The 21,060-nt window shown below is 49.3% G+C and overlaps 1 protein-coding gene across 2 annotated transcripts in view; it reads right to left on the minus strand.

Annotated features, from left to right (window-relative positions):
* SIK3 (SIK family kinase 3) overlaps window positions 1–21,060 on the minus strand; it is a 129,282-nt gene that overhangs the window by 82,776 nt on the left and 25,446 nt on the right. Inside the window, exon 1 of one of the 2 annotated variants that reach the window (XM_077249851.1) lies at window positions 15,595–15,822. The exons of the other annotated variant lie outside the window; for it this stretch is intronic. Within the exon in view, the coding sequence (XP_077105966.1) occupies window positions 15,595–15,747 (153 nt within the window). The 5' untranslated portion in view covers window positions 15,748–15,822. Of the gene's footprint in view, window positions 1–15,594; window positions 15,823–21,060 lie in introns of those variants that run through there. 2 annotated transcript variants of the gene reach the window in all.

The following is a 21,060-nucleotide window of genomic DNA, read 5'->3' on the forward strand; positions in this document are numbered from 1 at the left end:
GTGTGTGATTTATGCTCCCATTACAGCATAGGACAGAGGTTGAATGCTGGACTGAGAGTGGGGAGATACAGTAGATTGCTGAAAGCGGGCACGTGATGAATTAGTTACACCACGGAGTAGGGATCCGTGACATTGGGTATGGACTAAATGACAGCAGGGTTCTTCGTCGGCCAATCTGAACGCTTACGTGGGCCCGAAATACAGCGCGGGTTTAAATGGGGCATATCAGGTATGGACTAAATGACAGTGGGGTTCTTCGTCGGCCGATCTGAACGCTTACGTGGGCCCTAAAGACAGCTCGGGTGTAAACAGGCGATATAGGGTATGGATCAAATGACAGTGGGGTTCTCCAGGGATAGGTCATCAATATCAATTTCACCTGACAACCCCTTTTATTGTCTCCATAGAGCCAGCAACAGCCCATGAATACAAGGTATTAGGCGATCACTGATCAACTTGCTACATCATTGGTCGGCTTAAATGTAAATCCACAAGACAGCCGATTCTGCTCATACACTTGCATGCTCTGCTCGGTGAGGCGTGCATGTTATCTTTCCGAAAACAAAAATATCAGACATGTTAAAAACAGACTACCCAATCTCCCCAACATTCGCCATCGTGGCAGGACTCCATCCACACTAAATGGCTGGATGATTTTCATTTAAGGCCGATCATACATATCAGAAGGCTGTGGGCAGAACGGCGCTTTGGCCGATTGTTGGTCTGACACCCATACTGGCTGACTCTCGGCAGAGCGCTCATGTGTTCTCTAAGAGAAGGTCAGGAAGAACAATGCAATGGTCTGAAATCGGACATACCCAAACAACATCTCCCCCCAACCATCAGACAGTCAGTCGAGACTGTCCGCACACAGTCCCTATAGGCTTGTTCACATTCTATATACTGAGAGCATCTCCCCTTAGAAGCATTGCTATCAATGCATGTGCCTATGACCGTCAGCCTTGCCACATGGCCGAATTATGGCTTTGATCAGATGCTGTAAGCTGAATAAAGTCCATCTGGCCGACTGGTGACGACTCCTTTTACTACCAGATACGGCCAACTGGTTCCGTCATAGGGAACATTTGGGACCCTAGATCTCCAGTTGCTGATGGTTTAGTGGTCCACAGACCTGGAGATTAAAGCTCTTTTCCAAGTAATACTTATTGATACTGCGGCAGAAAGATAATTACTCCAGCACCTTCACAACCAGTGTTCCTCTGACATGCCCAATGTCATCTCCAGAGCCCACGATCCATGAGATTCACCTTCTGTGTCAGAAACGGTCATTTATAACGAGACGACTATTTGTTAAGAAATTCACTGCTCTGAGCCACGCTGAGTGGAAGGAAGATGGAGGAAAGTCTGGTTCCCTTCTGCCGGATCCAAGGCAGATTTCTGCTAATAACCAGCGCGGATCCACGATATAACACGGCGACTAAACGCCCGATAAAAGGAGCCGATGCAAACTGTACAGGGACAATCAGTCGCTCCTACAATGGATCCGTCCTCAGAAACTTTGCCTATTGCATGCAGCTAGTGATGAGCGAACATGCTGGGATAAGGTGTTAGTTAGCACCCGAGCATGCTCAGATAAGTGTCTTCGGTGCGGCATCACAGTGAGGACACAGTTCAAGGGAGCACCCGACACCCCCGGGCAGGGGAAGGGATCCGGCCTCCCCGACACCCCCGGGCAAGGGAAGGGAACCGGCCTCCCCGACACGCCCTGGGCAGGGGAAGGGAACCGGCCTCCCCGACACGCCCTGGGCAGGGGAAGGGAACCGGCCACCCCGACACGCCCTGGGCAGGGGAAGGGAACCGGCCACCCCGACACGCCCTGGGCAGGGGAAGGGAACCGGCCACCCCGACACGCCCTGGGCAGGGGAAGGGAACCGGCCACCCCGACCCCCCCGGGCAGGGGAAGGGATCCGGCCTCCCCGACACCCCCCGGGCAGGGGAAGGGATCCGGCCTCCCCGACACCCCCCCGGGCAGGGGAACGGAACCGGCCTCCCCGACACCCCCCGGGCAGGGGAACGGAACCGGCCTCCCCGACACCCCCCGGGCAGGGGAACGGAACCGGCCTCCCCGACACCCCCCGGGCAGGGGAACGGAACCGGCCTCCCCGACACCCCCCGGGCAGGGGAAGGGATCCGGCCTCCCCGACACCCCCCGGGCGGGAGAGGGGTTAAAGGAACCGACCTCCCCGACATCCTCGGGCGGGGGGGAGAACCGGCGTCTGACATACCCGGGCAGGGTGAAATGGGCTCCCGTCATTTCGCTCTAGGTGTAGTCACACTAGGAAGGGCTCTGTTGGAGGGGCAGGCACCTATCGCCTGTTTAAACACACTTATCAAGAAAAACAAGACAGCAGTCACTGCAAGAAACCCTGCTTTGTATTTAAGAGGAATGCAAGGTCTTACACCCATGAGATCATTGGTATGCCTCAGATTTCTCTCCATCAATGATATTCCAAGTTCACAGACAACCACAGAAGGCCGGCCACAAGCGAGCCTATGTGAGGCAGTCAGCTGACAGGGTCTCATGGTTCCTACACGGCCGAAGGCAACGGCAACAGCTGCGGCGTCAGGCCCGCGCCGCCGTCCTCATTATGCTGGGTCAGATCTGTGGGACGCCTTCATCACATCCATACAGGTCTGACAAATGGATATTTGGGTTCACTCCAGACGACATTTGACCTCAGTGGTGTTGACACATCAGCGCTGTAGAGATTGGCTGGATAGAGATCACATGACCGTATGGACACAGCATGGAATAGAGGGATCCATGGCAGACCAGGGGAGTGGTCCAGGGGTAGTGATGGCGGGAAAGGTGGGGAATTACTTCTTGCTATCATTTTAAGGCAGGTTTTTAATAAAAAGGCAGGCGGCCTAGCCAACCCCTTTAAAATGGATTTTCTCGGCTTTTCAATCCAGGGCGTCTCCCTAGGATAGGCTGGCGATGTATAATCAGTGGTGGTTCCAGCGCTACATCCTACATCACAGCCCCTTCATTCTGCGTGGCGGTGGGGATCCCAACCAGGCACATCCTATGAAGAGGCCAGCCATTAAAATGCCCGGAAAGCACATTTAAAGGGGTCTCCAGTTCCCAAATAAAATCTTATTCATTATATGATAAAAATTGGCTTTAATATACACTGCTCAAAAAAAATAAAGGGAACACTTAAACAACAGAATATGACTCCAAGTAAATCAAACTTCTGTGTAATCAAACTGTCCACTTAGGAAGCAACACTGATTGACAATCAATTTCACATGCTGTTGTGCAAATGGAATAGACAATAGATGGAAATTATTAGCAATTATCAAGACACCCTCAATAAAGGAGTGGTTCCGCAGGTGGGGACCACAGACCACATCTCAGTACCAATGCTTTCTGGCTGAGGTTTTGGTCACTTTTGAATGCTGGTTGTGCTTTCACACTCGTGGTAGCATGAGACGGACTCTACAACCCACACAAGTGGCTCAGGTAGTGAAGCTCATCCAGGATGGCACATCAATGCGAGCTGTGGCAGGAAGGTTTGCTGTGTCTGTCAGCGTAGTGTCCAGAGGCTGGAGGCACTACCAGGAGACACGCCAATACACCAGGAGACGTGGAGGGGGCCATAGGACGACAACAACCCAGCAGCAGGACTGCTACCTCCACCTTTGTGCAAGGAGGAATGTGCATGTGTCTGCACAAACGGTTGGAAATCGACTCCATGATGTTGGTCTGAGCGCCAGACGTCCACAGATGGGGGTTGTGCTCACAGCCCAACACCGTGCCGGACGCTTGGCATTTGCCACAGAACACCAGGATTGGCAAATTCGCCACTGGCGCCCTGTACTCTTCACAGATGAAAGCAGGTTCACACTGAGCACATGTGACAGACGTGACAGAGTCTGGAGACGCCGTGGAGAGCGATCTGCTGCCTGCAACATCCTTCGGCATGACCGGTTTGGCAGTGGATCAGTAATGGTGTGGGGTGGTATTTCTTTGGAGGGCCGCACAGCCCTCCATGTGCTCGCCAGATGTAGCCTGACTGCCATTAGGTACTGAGATGAGACCCCTTGTGAGACCATATGCTGGTGCGGTTGGCCCTGGGTTCCTCCTAATGCAGGACAATGCCAGACCTCATGCAGCTGGAGTGTGTCAGCAGTTCCTGCAAGATGAAGGCATTGAAGCTATGGACTGGCCCGCCCGTTCCACAGACCTTAATTCGATTGAACACATCTGGGACATCATGTCTTGCACCATCCACCGTCACATTGCACCACAGACTGTCCAGGAGTTGGCGGATGCTTTAGTCCAGGTCTGGGAGGAGATCCCTGAAGAGACCATCCGCCGCCTCATCAGGAGCATGCCCAGGCATTGTAGGGAGATCATACAGCCACCGTGGAGGCCACACACACTACTGAGCATCATTTCCTTGTCATGAGGCATTTCCATTGAAGTTGTATCAGCCTGTAATTTGATTTTCCACTTTGAGTATCATTCCAAATCCAGGCCTCCATGTGATATTCATTATTGTTATGAACACATTCCACTATGCAATGAATAAAAATTTGCACTAAAATATTTCATTCAGCGATATCTAGGATGTGGTATTATAGTGTTCCCTTTATTTTTTTGAACAGTGTATTTGTGATTTTTACGTTTGCTGCCTCGGATAGAAGCAAAATCATTAATCATAGAAACTAACTATAGAGCGAGCGCCGATTACAAGAATGTAAAGGGAAAAATATAAAATAACAGCAGGAACTTTAGTAAATTCCCAGTGGACCCCAGTCTGCTGCTTCCCGGATTCCCAGCAGGATGACGCTTTGGCACGGACATGTCGCAGAAGTGACCGCACTTTACCACTGTAGCAGAAAGAACAGAGCCCCATGGGGGACCCGAGGAGGAATCACATGGGGTTCATAAGTTCTACTTCTTTACCATAAGACTTTATTTTTTTTTAAAGAATTTAAATAGCTGGACAGCCCCTTTAAGCTCGTTGCACCACTGCCAAGTCTGAACACTCACAAACCAATGTAAAGGAAATCAGCAAATTGGGTCTCGTTGCAAAAGCTAGAGCTTTACGTCAGCGATTCCCAGCTTTCATAACAACGTGGAGGTAAAAGAGGTAAGCGGGGCGACTAACCAAGAGGACGGGCCGCAGACATGCAACCCAGATCTCCACCTAATATTCTTGTGCTGCAGGAAGCTGGCATAATGGCCGGCCTTGTGCATACTCTACGAGATGAATCCCAGTCAATGCCTCCCTTGTTTTCTTTCGTCTGGCATGGTCTGTTAAGACAAAGACTGGGAAGCTCTCATCCGAGCTCGCTGCACCGCTGCTGAAGTCGACCCCTGGCAAACAGGAAAACAGGCTTATAGCTTCAACCACCGTGTCCAGAGGCGTAAAACAGACACGTAACCGGGCACAGAGCGGGCACAGCGCTGCCACCTGATCCCAGAGGTCACAGCTCATTACACCAAGCTCTAACAAAAGTCACTTGTGCAAAAAGAGTAAATAAATCCCCTCAGGCATGGCTAATGATGTGTATGATAACATGGAACCTCACCGCTGCCAACAGTCACAACACCTGTCTGTCACACCCGACAATTAGTGGCATAACGAGCAAAGAGGGAAAAGATAGAAACGTGCTGCAGCCATTCTTCAAAAACATAAAGGCGGTGTCCAGGGAATTCAAAGTGGAAGCAAACAATTACAAAATTGTTCTTTCAGTCTCTTTAATTACCTGTAGATTGGTGGGGATGCGGGTCTGAGACCCCCGACCCATAAGCTGACAAGATCACTGAGAAGTGCTGCAGCTTTCTTTGCATCAGTCCTCTGCTCTGTGCACTACTATCTATTGGCAGCGTATCTCGCACGGCACGCACCAATTCAAGTCAATGGGAGCGAGCAAAACATCGGGCAGCACTGGGATGTCACCAGGGTGCGGTCCGATATACGAGGAGACAGGCGATGGAGAAGATGGAGACATTAAGCTGTCCTCCTCCTCCTCACCTGGGATCCAATTCTTGCAGATTGGATCACAGGAGCATGACACTCGGCGCAGCACAGTTTGAGCCAAGTGTCTCATTCTGGCATCCGATTTTTCCACATACAAAAGTCGGGGCAGAGTCTTTTTCTTTTTCAAAGAAGGGGGGAAAAAAAAAAGGTCCAAGCTTCTTTTTAATCAGTGTGGTCTGTGTCAGTTTTTACCATCAGAGTTTATTCAAAGTCATCAGTTTCTCCATTTTCTCTCTAGCGTCCATGAAAAACAGAGTTGTTCGGGTTTTTTTGCACAAACTCAGACTTGTATTTTCGATTTGGAGCCAACACTCAGATCAAGATCGGACAGGTCTTGGCAATATTGTGGGGTCCACAAAAAAAAAGAAGAACCATGGACAGGTGAACAGCCCTATTGACTTACATAGATACCAGTGATAACCGTAAAAAACACGATAGCATTCGAATGAGAAAAAGTGACAAGTGAATGAGCATTTCTAGACAATTTTGTGAGCAATTGTTGGGGATCTCAGGACCCGGACCCCCCACTGATCTACACGCAATTAAAGTGGCTAAAAAGTGTATTAAAAAAAAAAAAAAGTTGGCAAAATATTTACTTACTGTAAAAGTCCTCAGAGTGCTTAAAACATACTGCAACTTCTGTCCTCAACTTGTGCAAATCTCTGCAAATTCCCATGACTGTCTGCAGCAGTGACCCACCTCAGCCAGAGATTGGCTAAGGGGGCATTATCCAGCATTTCTGGTATGTTGATGACAGGACTAGGAAGCAAAGATTAGTGGGGACTGAGTAAGCAGTGGACAGGTCTGCGGTGGAATGGGGGGGGGGGGAATTTTTTTTTTAAAGCACTTTAAGCTAGATTTTTAGTTCCTTGGAACACCTCCTTTAAAGTATTTGAAGTCCCAAAGAATTTCTTCCCGTGATCTCCCCTTCTAGCTCCTTTTCGACAAACAAAGGGTTTCCTTTCCCATCTCGGGAACGGTGAAAAACATCTTTGAAGGGGTTGTCCAGTCTTAAGGTACCTTCACACTGAACGATATCGCTAGCGATCCGTGACGTTGCAGCGTCCTGGCTAGCAATATCATTGTGTTTGACAGGCAGCAGCGATCAGGATCCTGCTGTGCCATCGTTGGTCGGAGAAGAAAGTCCAGAACTTTATTTCGTCGCTGGATCTCCCGTAGACATCGCTGGATCGGTGTGTGTGACACCGATCCAGCGATGTCTTCACTGGTAACCAGGGTAAACATCGGGTTACTAAGCGCAGGGCCGCGCTTAGTAACCCGATGTTTACCCTGGTTACCAGCGTAAATGTAAAAAAAAACAACACATACTCACATTCTGGTGCCCGGCGTCCGCTTCCCTGCACTCCTACTGCATCCTGTGTAAGTGCCGGCCGTAAAGCAGAGCGGTGCCGTCACCGCTCTGCTCTGTGGGAGATGCCGGAGATGTTCGGCGCTGACACAGGATGCAGGAGGAGTGCAGGGAAGCGGACGCCGGGCACCGGAATGTGAGTATGTGTTTTTTTTTTTACTTTTACAATGGTAACCAGGGTAAACATCGGGTTACTAAGGGCGACCCTGCGCTTAGTAACCTGATGTGTACCCTGGTTACCAGGGGACTTCGGCATCGTTGGTCGCTGGAGAGCCGTCTGTGTGACAGCTCTCCAGCGACCACACAACGACGAAACAGCGACGCTGCAGCGATCGGCATCGTTGTCTGTATCGCTGCAGCGTCGCTTAGTGTGAAGGTACCTTTAGGATACAAAGGACTAGAGATCAGCACATTGATTCATCCAGGTCAGTGGTGACATCTGTGCATCACGTCGCAGATAACTTTGCGCCAGCCCTGACAAATCAAGTACGAAGCCGATGATGTCGAAAAGGTACATCTAGTCACTAGGTACCACTGACCTGGACCAGAGTCCTGCGAATCGGTCAGCTTATCTCTACTGATGAAATATCCTCAACTTAATGTGAGCGGAGGTGCAGTTTTCCCACTGTTCACATTCGACAGCTGAGTGGTGGGGATGTCAGGTGTCAGACCCCACTAATCTGAAATTATTGACCTATCAAAAGGAAATGGTTGGCATGTTCAATTTTCACAGTGATGTTGGTAAAGAGTCAAGAGCCCGACCTACACACTGGATGATCGACAGGTTTTACAGACTTAAAGGGTCAGGGTCCAGGCATCTAATATTGATAGCCTATTCTTAGCAGCATATTTTTTTCTCATCGGAGATAATTGGTCTGGTCAGGAGGGCGGTCAGGAGGGCGGTCAGGAGGGAGGGAGGTCAGGTGCGATGTTTCCTATGTACTCATTGACTTCCATGGTTGAGTGCAATACAAATATTGGACGAAAAATTAAGAAAGCTGAGATTTTTTAATTGGACAGACACGGTCCGAGGAAAAGAAAAATAAATCAGACTTGTGCACAGCCCCATAGAATAACATTTGTCTGAGTGCAAACCGAAGTTGTTGGATCTCACTCGGACTGATAATAAGGTGAAGTCCTTAGAATCGGTCATCAATATCAGATCGGTGGACCCCTGACACCCCACCAGCTACTGCAGATATGTGTAGCGGCCGCTGGCGAGAACCGCACATCAGCTCCCATTCAAGAAAATAGCACCCCCACTGATCTGATGACCTATCCAAAGGATTGCCATGCAATATTAGATGCACGGATAACCCCTCTAACAAGTGTTGGGGTCTCTAGATTCAATAGTTGCACGTTTGATACAGTTGTGGTTACACTGTGCAGTAAAGCAATGCAATATGTGACACTGTACGCCAATTGGATGCCCCGAGTTAACAAGTATCTGAAGCATTCGTGCAACCTTTCTAAAATTCTAACTAGTTCACATCGACTAAAGTGAAATAAAATTAAAGCTCTATTTCCGCGAATAACATCTAAACCAGGGCGGCTTTTGCTTCTTCAAAATGCTCGCTGAGTGACACTTCCTCTTAGGAATAGACTGTTTTCCATTTACTTCCCAAAAATTCCACTCGCAAAGGACTAATTGTTCTCCGGAGAATAAGTGGGGAATATATGAAAAAAAAAAAAAAAGCCGTAAAAAACAAATGTCATTGTTTGTCATCCATTTTCATTGCTATACTGTGACTTTACTTAAATCCCTCCTGTAAGACCAGGGCATTGGAAACCTGAGGACATGATGCAAGAACGTTAACCACAAGTCCAGCTCCAAGCCAAAAAAGCTATTCAAGCTCAGAAGACTACATGGCACCTCATCAGCGCCACCGAGCACTAAAAGCTCCAGGACAGAACACTGCCGGAGGTACGGTGTTTACTACTTGTAAATATTTAGGAAGGAATCAGATGACAAATATACATGTCAGGATCCCATCCTGCAACCTGATCATGGAGCTACTGGATCTATGTCACCAGCTGCCTAAAAAGCAGAAGATCTGAACGATATCCTAGAAACCAGGCCGGAAAGAAAGAACGGACAGAACAGGTGGTAGGAAAAGCTCCTGGTCTCAGTGGTGAAAACAATCAGAAGCTTCAAAGGCAGAAAATAAAAAGGTTTTCCTGGGATCAAACTTAATGGCTGTGTCCATACGAGTCTAATAGGGGAGGCTGGGGGGTAGATAAAAAGTACCAAAGGCAAAAAAAAAATTTTTTATATCTGCAATACGTTAATTCTTGCAGCGTTTTTTTTTATATCTGCAGCACGTCAATTCCTGCACTGTTTCTGCAGCGTTTTTTATATCTACATTACGTCAATTCCTGCAGTTTTTGCAGCGTTTTTTATATCTACAGCACGTCAATTCCTGCACTGTTTCTGCAGCGTTTTTTATATCTACAGCACGTCAATTCCTGCACTGTTTCTGCAGCGTTTTTTATATCTACAGCACGTCAATTCCTGCACTGTTTCTGCAGCGTTTTTTATATCTACAGCACGTCAATTCCTGCACTGTTTCTGCAGCGTTTTTTTTTATATCTGCAGCACATCAATTCCTGCACTGTTGCTGCAGTTTTTTTTTTATATCTGCAGCACGTCAATTCCTGCACTGTTTCTGCAGTTTTTTTTTATATATCTGCAGCATGTCAATTCCTGCACTGTTTCTGCAGCGTTTTTTTTTTTTTATATCTGCAGCACGTCAATTCCTGCATTGTTTCTGCAGCTATTTTTCTATAGCTGTAGCACGTCAATTCTTGCAGGTTTTTTTTTTTTTTTTTTTAATATCCGCAGCACATCAATTCTTCCAGTTTTTTTCATATCAGCAGCACGTCAATTTTTGCAGTGTTTCTGCATTTTTTCTCAACCATAGAATGCAACGAGGAATGGAAAAAACAATGCAAAAACAAGCTAATAGCATTTTAACGTTTTATTAGTGCTTTTTTCTACGAATACAACTTTACTAAAAATGTACTGGAAACAAAGCACACATGTAATCTGCACCTAAATAATCCTGCAAAAAGAGAAAGGCAAAAAGAGAAAGGCATAAAAAGCAGCAAAATGAAGTGAAAATGCTGAGATATGGGAAAGTGCTTTCCCTGACTGAGTGGAGCTTTTGACCGCAGAGGAAAAACGCTGCATGTGAACATATTCCCATAGAATGTAAGTCAGCAAGGACAGGGTCATCTCCCCTCTGTACCAGTCTGTCTCTGTAAACTTTTTTACTGTAAACGATATTTATAACCCTGTATGTAACCCCTTTCTCATGTACAGCACCACGGAATTAATGGTGCTATATAAATAAATAATAATAATAATATACTGAACGGTGCAGTCTTTTTATGGCAGATTTTTTGCAGCAAATGCTCGGTGCTTGCGGCACATTTTCAGCCTTTGCTTTATGTGAAGTTCAGCTGTGATAATCTGCCGACTGAATCAGAGCTGTATACTTTTTATGCTATGTGTGGATGAAACTTGGCAAACTAAGCCACAATGCTACTACTGTAACATATTTTGCATTTTTCACATGTAACTAACTCAATGAAGAAAAATCTGTCAGCAGGTTTTACTATGGAATCTGAGAGCAGCATGATGTAGGAGCAGAGACCCCTAAATCCAGCGAGGTGTAACTTGCTGTCATTGTCACACAATCATTTTCTCAGCCGGGGATCTGGCAGAGCTCAAAATGCTGAGCCCAAACTGCTGAGCCCTGTATAACCCCGCCCACACTACTCATTGGCAGTTTTCTGTGTACGCTGTGCATAGACAGAAAGCTGCCAATCAGTGGTGGGGACTTTGTTGGACCAGGAGGCACCAGACACCTAGTCCTATAGTGATAATCTGCTGATAAAAAACGGATTGTATGGAAACAGCAAAACACAGCCTAGTAAGGGACACATTGCTGTAATCAGGCTCTCGGCCCATACATCATGCTGCTCTCGGATTACTTAGTAAAAACCTACTGACAGATTCCCTTTAAGATTTCTAAAGCGGTTGTGCGTCCGGTGGAATCATCAAAAATACGCCGTTTGTAAAAGCATCACAGAACTGTGCGACGCATGCAGGGAAATGTAGTTTCAGCATTATGCTGACACTACTGACAAGCGCCGCCATTCGTAGCGATGGAAGGAAAACGAACATTGGACCAGGGATGTGGATGTGACCCGAGACAAGCACTGACTGATGATAAAGATAGTTGATCATCTTGTTTCCTTCCTGACCAAAAAAAAGGATCGCACTCTGACCAATGTTATTCAATGAGGCAATGCAGATGAGCGATTTTTTTTTTTCATGGACCGAATGCGAGTGAAAGAAAAATTGGCGCCTGCATTAGTTTCTTTCAAGTCTATGGGTGCGGGGAAAAAAAAAAAATGTTGTACAGAGCCACAGTATGGCATCTGATTTTTAACAGATACAGGACCCTCGGCCTATGGAGGCGCCCTCCAACGCTCCAGCTGCAGGCTTCTCCTCGCGGCTCGCCGGCTGGAGATAAGGGGAGGAAATGTAAATGGTCCTGTAAATTATTTAAAAAAAAATAAAAAAAAAGATTGTACAGAGATGACAAGTGAGAAAAAAAACATTATCCACATTTTCTGGACATTTTTTATATGGGAGGTGTGAACCTGGCCTTACAGTGCACCATCATCGGCATTATGTGTAGGCGTCCGACCGCTCGGATATAGTTTAAGGTCTCAAAATCCCAATTTGCAAGTGTAGGTGTATGCAACTATTAAGGATGTGCAAAAAGTTCCTATGTATATACCAGCAGCACAGTCACATATACCTGTGCTAGTGGATGCCAGGAAAATTCATCACAGTCTCCTATGGTCGTGGCCACGGCACTGGCTAGCCGCTAGTGACTGAGATAGCCGGAGGAGGAAGCGCCGAGTCCAGCAGGGAATTGGTAAGGTGACTTATCTTACAGAATGCCGGTTGCATTTTAAAAAGTATGTCTAGCGATGGACAGAGTCCATCAAAAAGACTCACAGCGACCCTGGTCCGGAGTCCATGTTGGTACTAAGTGGCAGACGGACCAAGGAAGTGTGAATATCCTCGGTTGGCACCCCGGGTCAATCTTAAAATTACTACGTCCCATCATTTGGCATGAAGTCTAGGCATCACGAGAAGCATTCGAGTGCTGACCAAGGATGTCTGCATGCTCCTGGTCCAGCTATTAGAGTACCAACATGGACACAGGAATCAGCAAGCTGCAAACCATTTTGCTCAAAAACCCTTCTGGATGCTAGAGTCTTCTGAGCGAGGAGCCCAGGGATCCCTCATTGGGCAACACTGACGCTACAAGCGATTATCGGGTCCTATATCTGGAACAGATGAGACATGATGCAGAATTGGGCATTTACATGTGAAAAGAGAGAGGAACAATTGCACACAGTTGAGGAACGAAGCAGCAATAAATTAATGAGAACGGCTCCTCCAAATAGAAACCCTCTAATCTTATCCATTCATTACACCCACAAAACAGGAGAACCTCACAAAAAAGTCACCGAAATGCTCAGCTTACTCCACAAAGGGCCCAAATTCATCCCAAATACATGTTGTACCAGATCGGTAAAGCTTGGGGAGTCGGAATGTGTGACAGCAAGCCACAATATCAAAAAGCCTCCAATACACCAGAACACGCGATGCCACCCAAAGGTAATAGTATCATCTGCGGTAAACGGCACCGGCATAAAGATCTGTCCGGCCATAGAGCCGCGTCTCGCCGGACATGTGAGGCATCACTGCCATCATATGCCAAGAGTGCCCTCCTCTACAAGACAGAAGAGCAAGGATCTAAGAATCCAGAGTATCGTCAATTCTCTCTGATCAGCGGTGCCCAGAGTACTGGCGCCTCCTCCTCGTGAGCAGCGGGGTCACCCTTATCAAGTACATGGTGTCCGACCACTCCTGTATAGAAAGGGATGATCACAAATAAAACCCAGTGAAAAAGTATGACACGGGGGGGCGCAGCCGATCCGACAGGGGCCGCACACGATTCGACACGGGGGATGGGCCGCACACGATCTGACACGGGGGACGGCCCTATTGTCAGACCATCGAGCCAATCATTGCAGCTCATATGAGAGCTAAGGGTCACAACGCAGAAGATGTGTGGCCCCAGGTGGGGCGATGACATAGATAACACAAGGCCAGCATGCAGGTGACAACATAGATGAGGTGGCACCACCAGGCGGTGATAACAGGTGAGCCGTCAGGACTCCTCACTGAGGTCGCTGTGAGCACATAACTCTGCGCATGGGGGGCTCCTAGTCGGCTAGGGATGGGGGGCTCGCAGGCTGGGGCTCCTCACAGGCTGGGGCTCGGGGGGAGAGGGGCTCCTAGTCGGCTAGGGATGGGGGGCTCGCAGGCTGGGGCTCCTCACAGGCTGGGGCTCGGGGGGAGAGGGACTCCTCACAGGCTGGGGCTCGGGGGGAGAGGGACTCCTCACAGGCTGGGGCTCGGGGGGAGAGGGACTCCTCACAGGCTGGGGCTCGGGGGGAGAGGGACTCCTCACAGGCTGGGGCTCGGGGGGAGAGGGACTCCTCACAGGCTGGGGCTCGGGGGGAGAGGGACTCCTCACAGGCTGGGGCTCGGGGGGAGAGGGACTCCTCACAGGCTGGGGCTCGGGGGGAGAGGGACTCCTCACAGGCTGGGGCTCGGGGGGAGAGGGACTCCTCACAGGCTGGGGCTCGGGGGGAGAGGGACTCCTCACAGGCTGGGGCTCGGGGGGAGAGGGACTCCTCACAGGCTGGGGCTCGGGGGGAGAGGGACTCCTCACAGGCTGGGGCTCGGGGGGAGAGGGACTCTTTACAGGCTGGGGCTCGGGGGGAGAGGGACTCTTTACAGGCTGGGGCTCGGGGGGAGAGGGACTCTTTACAGGCTGGGGCTTGGGGGGAGAGGGACTCTTTACAGGCTGGGGCTTGGGGGGAGAGGGACTCTTTACAGGCTGGGGCTTGGGGGGAGAGGGACTCTTTACAGGCTGGGGCTTGGGGGGAGAGAGGCCCCTCACAGGCTGGGGAGAGGGGGGGGGAGAGGGGGGGGAGAGGGGGGGGGAGAGGGGGGGAGAGGGGGGGAGAGGGGGGGGAGAGGGGCCCCTCACAGGCTGGGGCTGGGCTCGGGGGGGGGGGGGGGGGGAGAGAGAGAGGGACTCTTCACAGGCTGGGGCCCCTCACAGGCTGGGCTCAGGGGGCTCCTCACAGGCTGGGGCGAGGGACTCTTCACAGGCTGGGCTCGGGGGGCTCCTCACAGGCTGGGGCTCGGGGGAGAGGGGCTCCTCACAGGCTGGGGCTCGGGGGGAGAGGGGCTCCTCACAGGCTGGGGCTCGGGGGGAGAGGGGCTCCTCACAGGCTGGGGCTCGGGGGGAGAGGGGCTCCTCACAGGCTGGGGCTCGGGGGGAGAGGGGCTCCTCACAGGCTGGGGCTCGGGGGGAGAGGGGCTCCTGGGGAGAGGGGCTCCTCACAGGCTGGGGCTCGGGGGGAGAGGGGCTCCTCACAGGCTGGGGCTCGGGGGGAGAGGGGCTCCTGGGGAGAGGGGCTCCTCACAGGCTGGGGCTCGGGGGGAGAGGGGCTCCTCACAGGCTGGGGCTCGGGGGGAGAGGGGCTCCTCACAGGCTGGGGCTGGGCTCGGGGGGGAGAGGGGCTCCTCACAGGCTGGGGCTGGGCTCGGGAGGAGAGGGGCTCCTCACAGGCTGGGGCTGGGCTCGGGGGGAGAGGGGCTCCTCACAGGCTGGGGCTGGGCTCGGGGGGCTCCTCACAGGCTGGGGCTGGGCTCGGGGGGGCTCCTCACAGGCTGGGTTTCTGGGCTCCTCACAGGCTGGGGCTGGGCTCGGGGGGGCTCCTCACAGGCTGGGTTTCTGGGCTCCTCACAGGCTGGGGCTGGGCTCGGGGGGAGGGGGCTCCTCACAGGCTGGGTTTCTGGGCTCCTCACAGGCTGGGTTTCTGGGCTCCTCACAGGCTGGGTTTCTGGGCTCCTCACAGGCTGGGGCTGGGCTCGGGGGGCTCCTCACAGGCTGTCACCTTCTCTCAGGACACCTGGCTCCCGATGAATCGGCCTATGGCGGCGCCCTCTCCCGCCCCCGGCTGCAGGCTTCTCCCCGCGGCCCCGGTCCTCCCCGTGCACCTCTCGGCGGCTTCTCCCCGGCTCCGCTCCCTCCCGGTTACCTTTGCCCGTGTGACGATGTGCGTGGCCAGCTTCACCACCGCGAAGTTGCCCTTGCCGATTGTCCTGTCTATCTCGTAGTATCCAATCCTCGCCGGGGCTGAGCGGTGCGGCGGGAGCTGGGTCCCGGTCGCCCCGGGCACTGTAGCCGCCATCTTGTGCGAGCGAGTCCCGGTCTGACCGGCGGACACCGCGGCCTGACGTCACGGGGCGGGGCTTGGTGACGATGGCGCTGAGCGGGGAGGGAGCTGCTGACGAGCGTGGAGCCAGGAGGGGCGGGGCCAGAGCTGTGTGGGCGCGCGGCCACCAGTCAGTCACCTCAGTGCTGCTGACGGGAGGGAGCACCGGCGGCTCCTCCGTGCACCGGGGGCGGGTGTGTCACTATCTAGTGAATGTAAAAGTCTGCACACCTCTGGTAAACCAGGTTGTTGTCATGTAAAGAAATCTTTTTCCCCCTTCACCGTCCCCCCAGATGCTGCACAAATCCACTGAGAAACCAGGTGACATCATTCTGAGGGGAAAATAACAGTAAACAAAAATGGTTGCATAAGTGTTGACACCCTCTTAGTAGGGGTTCTGTACAGAATTAGCCGATGACATAGAGGACGTCCGTATGGATTGGGCCCCAATGCTCGGCCTGGCTGTGGGTTTCACGGCAGCTGCATATACTTCTATGGATCGAGAGCCGCGACCAGTCCGTAAATTGGGGTCTGATATCTGTATGCGCCCCCGGTAGTAGTCAGTGCGCGGCCGCCATCCTTTATAGCGACTCTAACCCCATAGAAAGTTTTGCTTCTCTATGACGATTTTCCTGATCCGTAAACAGCTGACAACACAGCAAAGGAAAATATCATTATTCTTCATGTGGAGTCGGGGCGAGACGGAAGCGCCTTCTTACAAAGAAAAACATCCAAATTTTACAAAACCTCCATCACGTCTGCCAAAAGCATGCTGAGAACGTGTTATGGACTCATGAGACCAAGGGGAAACTTTTTGGTCATACTTCCAAAAGCCATAAATTAACAGTGCACCATCCCCACAGTGAGGCATGGTGGAGGCAATATTGTGCTTTGGGGCTGTTTTACGGCAGCTGGGGCTTTAGTTAAGCTGAAAAGAATTATAAAGATTACCAAATTCCCAAATATTAGTTAGTTTTTCACCTTTCAAGACGACAGTGACCCTAAGCGACCAGCTTTGCCAGAAGAAAATCAAAATATTAGAAAGTCCTAGACCTGAATCCAAGTGACAACCTGAGGGTGACCTGAAGACGGCCTGTACGCAGGAGATGCCCCAGCAGCCCGACAAATGTAGATACACTGATAGACTCCAACCCAACTGAATGCTGCTAGAAATTCAAAGTATTACTGTAAGGGTGTGCAGATTTATGCACAAAAAAAACATTATTTAGTGTTTTGTATTTTTTTTCACCCAATTTATTTTTTTATTAAATTGTACAGATTATGGGAGACATTAAAGGTTGAAAAACATCTAAAATTATTCTTCTTGCTATGATTTTTTTTTAACGTAACCTGGTATTTAAACAGGGGCATGTAGACTGTTTATACCCACTGTAGTTGTGACTATATATAATGTATAACATACGCGGCAGTATTGGGACACGCGTCTTAATTCATCCAAGTTTTTCATTCAGTCCCATTGTCCCTGGTGCATTTTGTCTATATGGATTTTTCAAAGGCGGTTAGTGGCTTTTCAGAAGAATTGCTGGTGTTACATCTCGGTGGTCTTCTCAAGCTAAGTGTTCCCCTCGTTCATCTACCCTCTCTATCTTCAGTTGTAGTGGGGACTGACTAGTTCGACCCCGTCCTCTCTCTAACCACGACCTATCGCTAGAGTCAGGCATGGATTATGTTCTTGCTCAGCGATAGGCGCAGAACCTGTATAGGGACGTTTAGGGCAGACGGTGATTTTAGATCTTCCTAGGGGTCTTCACTTCCCCACCCAGCGTGGCAGGTACCACAGGGTCAGTATTGGGCCCTTTTCTTTTTAACATATAAATGACGTTGTATTGGGCATACAGAATACAATTACAATATTTGCAGATGATACTAAACTCTGCAGGGTAATCAGCACAGAGGAGGATAGTTTAACATTATATAGGGATTTATGTAAGCTGGAGGCTTGGGCTGAGAAATGGTAATTAAAGGTTAATGTAGATAAATGAAAGGTCATGCACTTGGGCAGAGGAAATAAAAATATATAATTATATGTTAAATAGTAAAACACTGGGTAAAACTGTCACTGAAAAATACTTGGCTGTTTGGTTGGATGGCAAACTCAACTTTGGTGACCAGTGCCAGGCAGCTGCCGCCAAGGCTAATAAAATAATGGGATGCATTAAAGAGGCGTAAATGCTCATGACAAGAATATAGTTTTGACTCCATACAAGTCACTAGAACGGCCGCACTTAGTTACTATGTATAAATTTGGTCTCCAGTGTAGAAGGACAGAGCTGAACTAGAGGATGTGCAGAGGAGAGCGACCAAGGTTATTATAGGACTAAGTGGACTGCAATAGCAAGGCGGGTTATCAAACTAGGGGGGTATTGAGTTTGGAAAAACGAAGGCTTAGAGGAGATCCCACTACAACGTACAAATATACACTCACCGGCCACTTTATTAGGTACACCATGCTAGTAACGGGTTGGACCCCCTTTTGCCTTCAGAACTGCCTCAATTCTTCGTGGCATAGATTCAACAAGGTGCTGGAAGCATTCCTCAGAGATTTTGGTCCATATTGACATGATGGCATCACACAGTTGCCGCAGATTTGTCGGCTGCACATCCCAAAGATGCTCCATACAAGGCAGGATGGATCCATGCTTTCATGTTGTTTACGCCAAATTCTGACCCTACCATCCGAATGTCGCAGCAGAAATCGAGACTCATCAGACCAAGCAACGTTTTTCCAATCTTCTACTGTCCAATTTCGATGAGCTTGTACAAATTGTAGCCTCAGTTTCCTGTTCTTAGCTGAAAGGAGTGGTACCCGGTGTGGTCTTCTGCTGCTGTAGCCCATCTGCCTCAAAGTTCGACGCACTGTGCGTTCAGAGATGCTCTTAGGCCTACCTTGGTTGTAACGGGTGGCGATTTGAGTCACTGTTGCCTTTCTATCAGCTCGAACCAGTCTACCCATTCTCCTCTGACCTCTGGCATCAACAAGGCATTTCCACCCACAGAACTGCCGCTCACTGGATTTTTTTTCTTTTTCGGACCATTCTCTGTAAACCCTAGAGATGGTTGTGCGTGAAAATCCCAGTAGATCAGCAGTTTCTGAAATACTCAGACCAGCCCTTCTGGCACCAACAACCATGCCACGTTCAAAGGCACTCAAATCACCTTTCTTCCCCATACTGATGCTCGGTTTGAACTGCAGGAGATTGTCTTGACCATGTCTACATGCCTAAATGCACTGAGTTGCCGCCATGTGATTGGCAGATTAGAAATTAAGTGTTAACAAGAAGTTGGACAGGTGTACCTAATAAAGTGGCCGGTGAGTGTATGAGGGGACAGTACAGAGATCTTTCTAATTATCTTTTTACATTAAGGGTACCGTCTCACAGTGGCACTTTGGTCGCTACGACGGCACGATCCGTGACGTTCCAGCGATATTCATACGATCTCGCTGTGTCTGACACGGTACTGCGATCAGGGACCCCGCTGAGAATCGTACGTCGTAGCAGATCGTTTGAAACTTTATTTCGTCGTTGGATCTCCCGCTGTCATCGCTGGATCGGTGTGTGTGACACCGATCCAGCGATGTGTTCGCTTGTAACCAGGGTAAACATCGGGTTACTAAGCGCAGGGCCGCGCTTAGTAACCCGATGTTTACCCTGGTTACCATTGTAAATGTAAAAAAAAAACACTACATACTCACCTTCAGATGTCTGTCACGTCCCTCGCCGTCAGCTTCCCGCACTGACTGTGAGCGCCGGCCGTAAAGTAAAAGCAGAGCACAGCGGTGACGTCACCGCTGTGCTGTGCTTTACGGCCGGCACTGACACAGTCAGTGCGGGAAGCTGACGGCGAGGGACGTGACAGACATCTAAAGGTGAGTATGTAGTGTTTTTTTTTTACATTTACAATGGTAACCAGGGTAAACATCGGGTTACTAAGCGCGGCCCTGCACTTAGTAACCCGATGTTTACCCTGGTTACCCGGGGACTTCGGCACCGTTGGTCGCTGGAGAGCTGTCTGTGTGACAGCTCTCCAGCGACCACACAACGACTTACCAACGATCACGGCCAGGTCGTATCGCTGGTCGTGATCGTTGGTAAATCGTTTAGTGTAACGGTACCCTAAGGCCTGCAACAGAGACAAGGTGGCAAGCTTTACATCTAGTGGAAATCAGGTTTAATCATAATCACAGAGGATGATTCTTCACTGTAAGAGCAGTGAGACAATAGATTCTTCACTGTAAGAGCAGTGCGACAATAGATTCTTTACTGTAAGAGCAGTGAGGCTATGGATATTTTACTGTAAGAGCAGTGAGACTATGGATTCTTTACTGTAAGAGCAGTGAGACTATGGATTCTTTACTGTAAGAGCAGTGAGACTATGGATTCTTTACTGTAAGAGCAGTGAGGCTATGGATATTTTACTGTAAGAGCAGTGAAACTATGGATTCTTTACTGTAAGAGCAGTGAGACTATGGATTATTTACTGTAAGATCAGTGAGACTATGGATTCTTTACTGTAAGAGCAGTGAGACTATGGATTCTTTACTGTAAGAGCAGTATGGCTATGGATATTTTACTGTAAGAGCAGTGAAACTATGGATTCCTTACTGTAAGAGCAGTGAGACCATGGATATTTTACTGTAAGAGCAGTGAGACTATGGATTCTTTACTGTAAGAGCAGTGAAACTATGGATTCCTTACTGTAAGAGCAGTGACACTATGGATATTTTACTGCACAAGCAGTGAGACTATGGATATTTTACTGTAAGAGTACTGAGACTTTGGATTCTTTACTGTAAGAGTAGTGAGACTATGGATTCTTTACTGTAAGAGCAGTGAGACTATGGATAAGAGCAGTGAGACTATGAATTATGTACTGTAAGTGAGACTGGATTTTTTACTGTAAGAGCAGTGAGACTATGGATTGTTTACTGTAAGAACATTGAGACTGGATAAGAGCAGTGAGACTATGAATTATTTACTGTGAGACTAGATTCTTTACTGTAAGAACATTGAGGCTATGATAAAAGCAGTGAGACTATGAATTATTTACTGTAAGAGCAGTGAGACTATGGATTGTTTACTGTAAGAACAGTGAGACAATGGATAAGAGCAGTGATACTATGGATTCTTTACTGTAAGAGCAGTAAGACTATGGATAAGAGCAGTGGGACTATGAATTATTTACTGTAAGAGCAGTGAGACTATGGATTGTTTACTGTAAAAACAGTGAGACTATGGATAAGAACAGTGAGACTATGGATAAGAGCAG

Source organism: Ranitomeya variabilis, chromosome 4 (assembly GCF_051348905.1).
Source record: "Ranitomeya variabilis isolate aRanVar5 chromosome 4, aRanVar5.hap1, whole genome shotgun sequence".
Lineage (NCBI taxonomy): Eukaryota > Metazoa > Chordata > Amphibia > Anura > Dendrobatidae > Ranitomeya > Ranitomeya variabilis.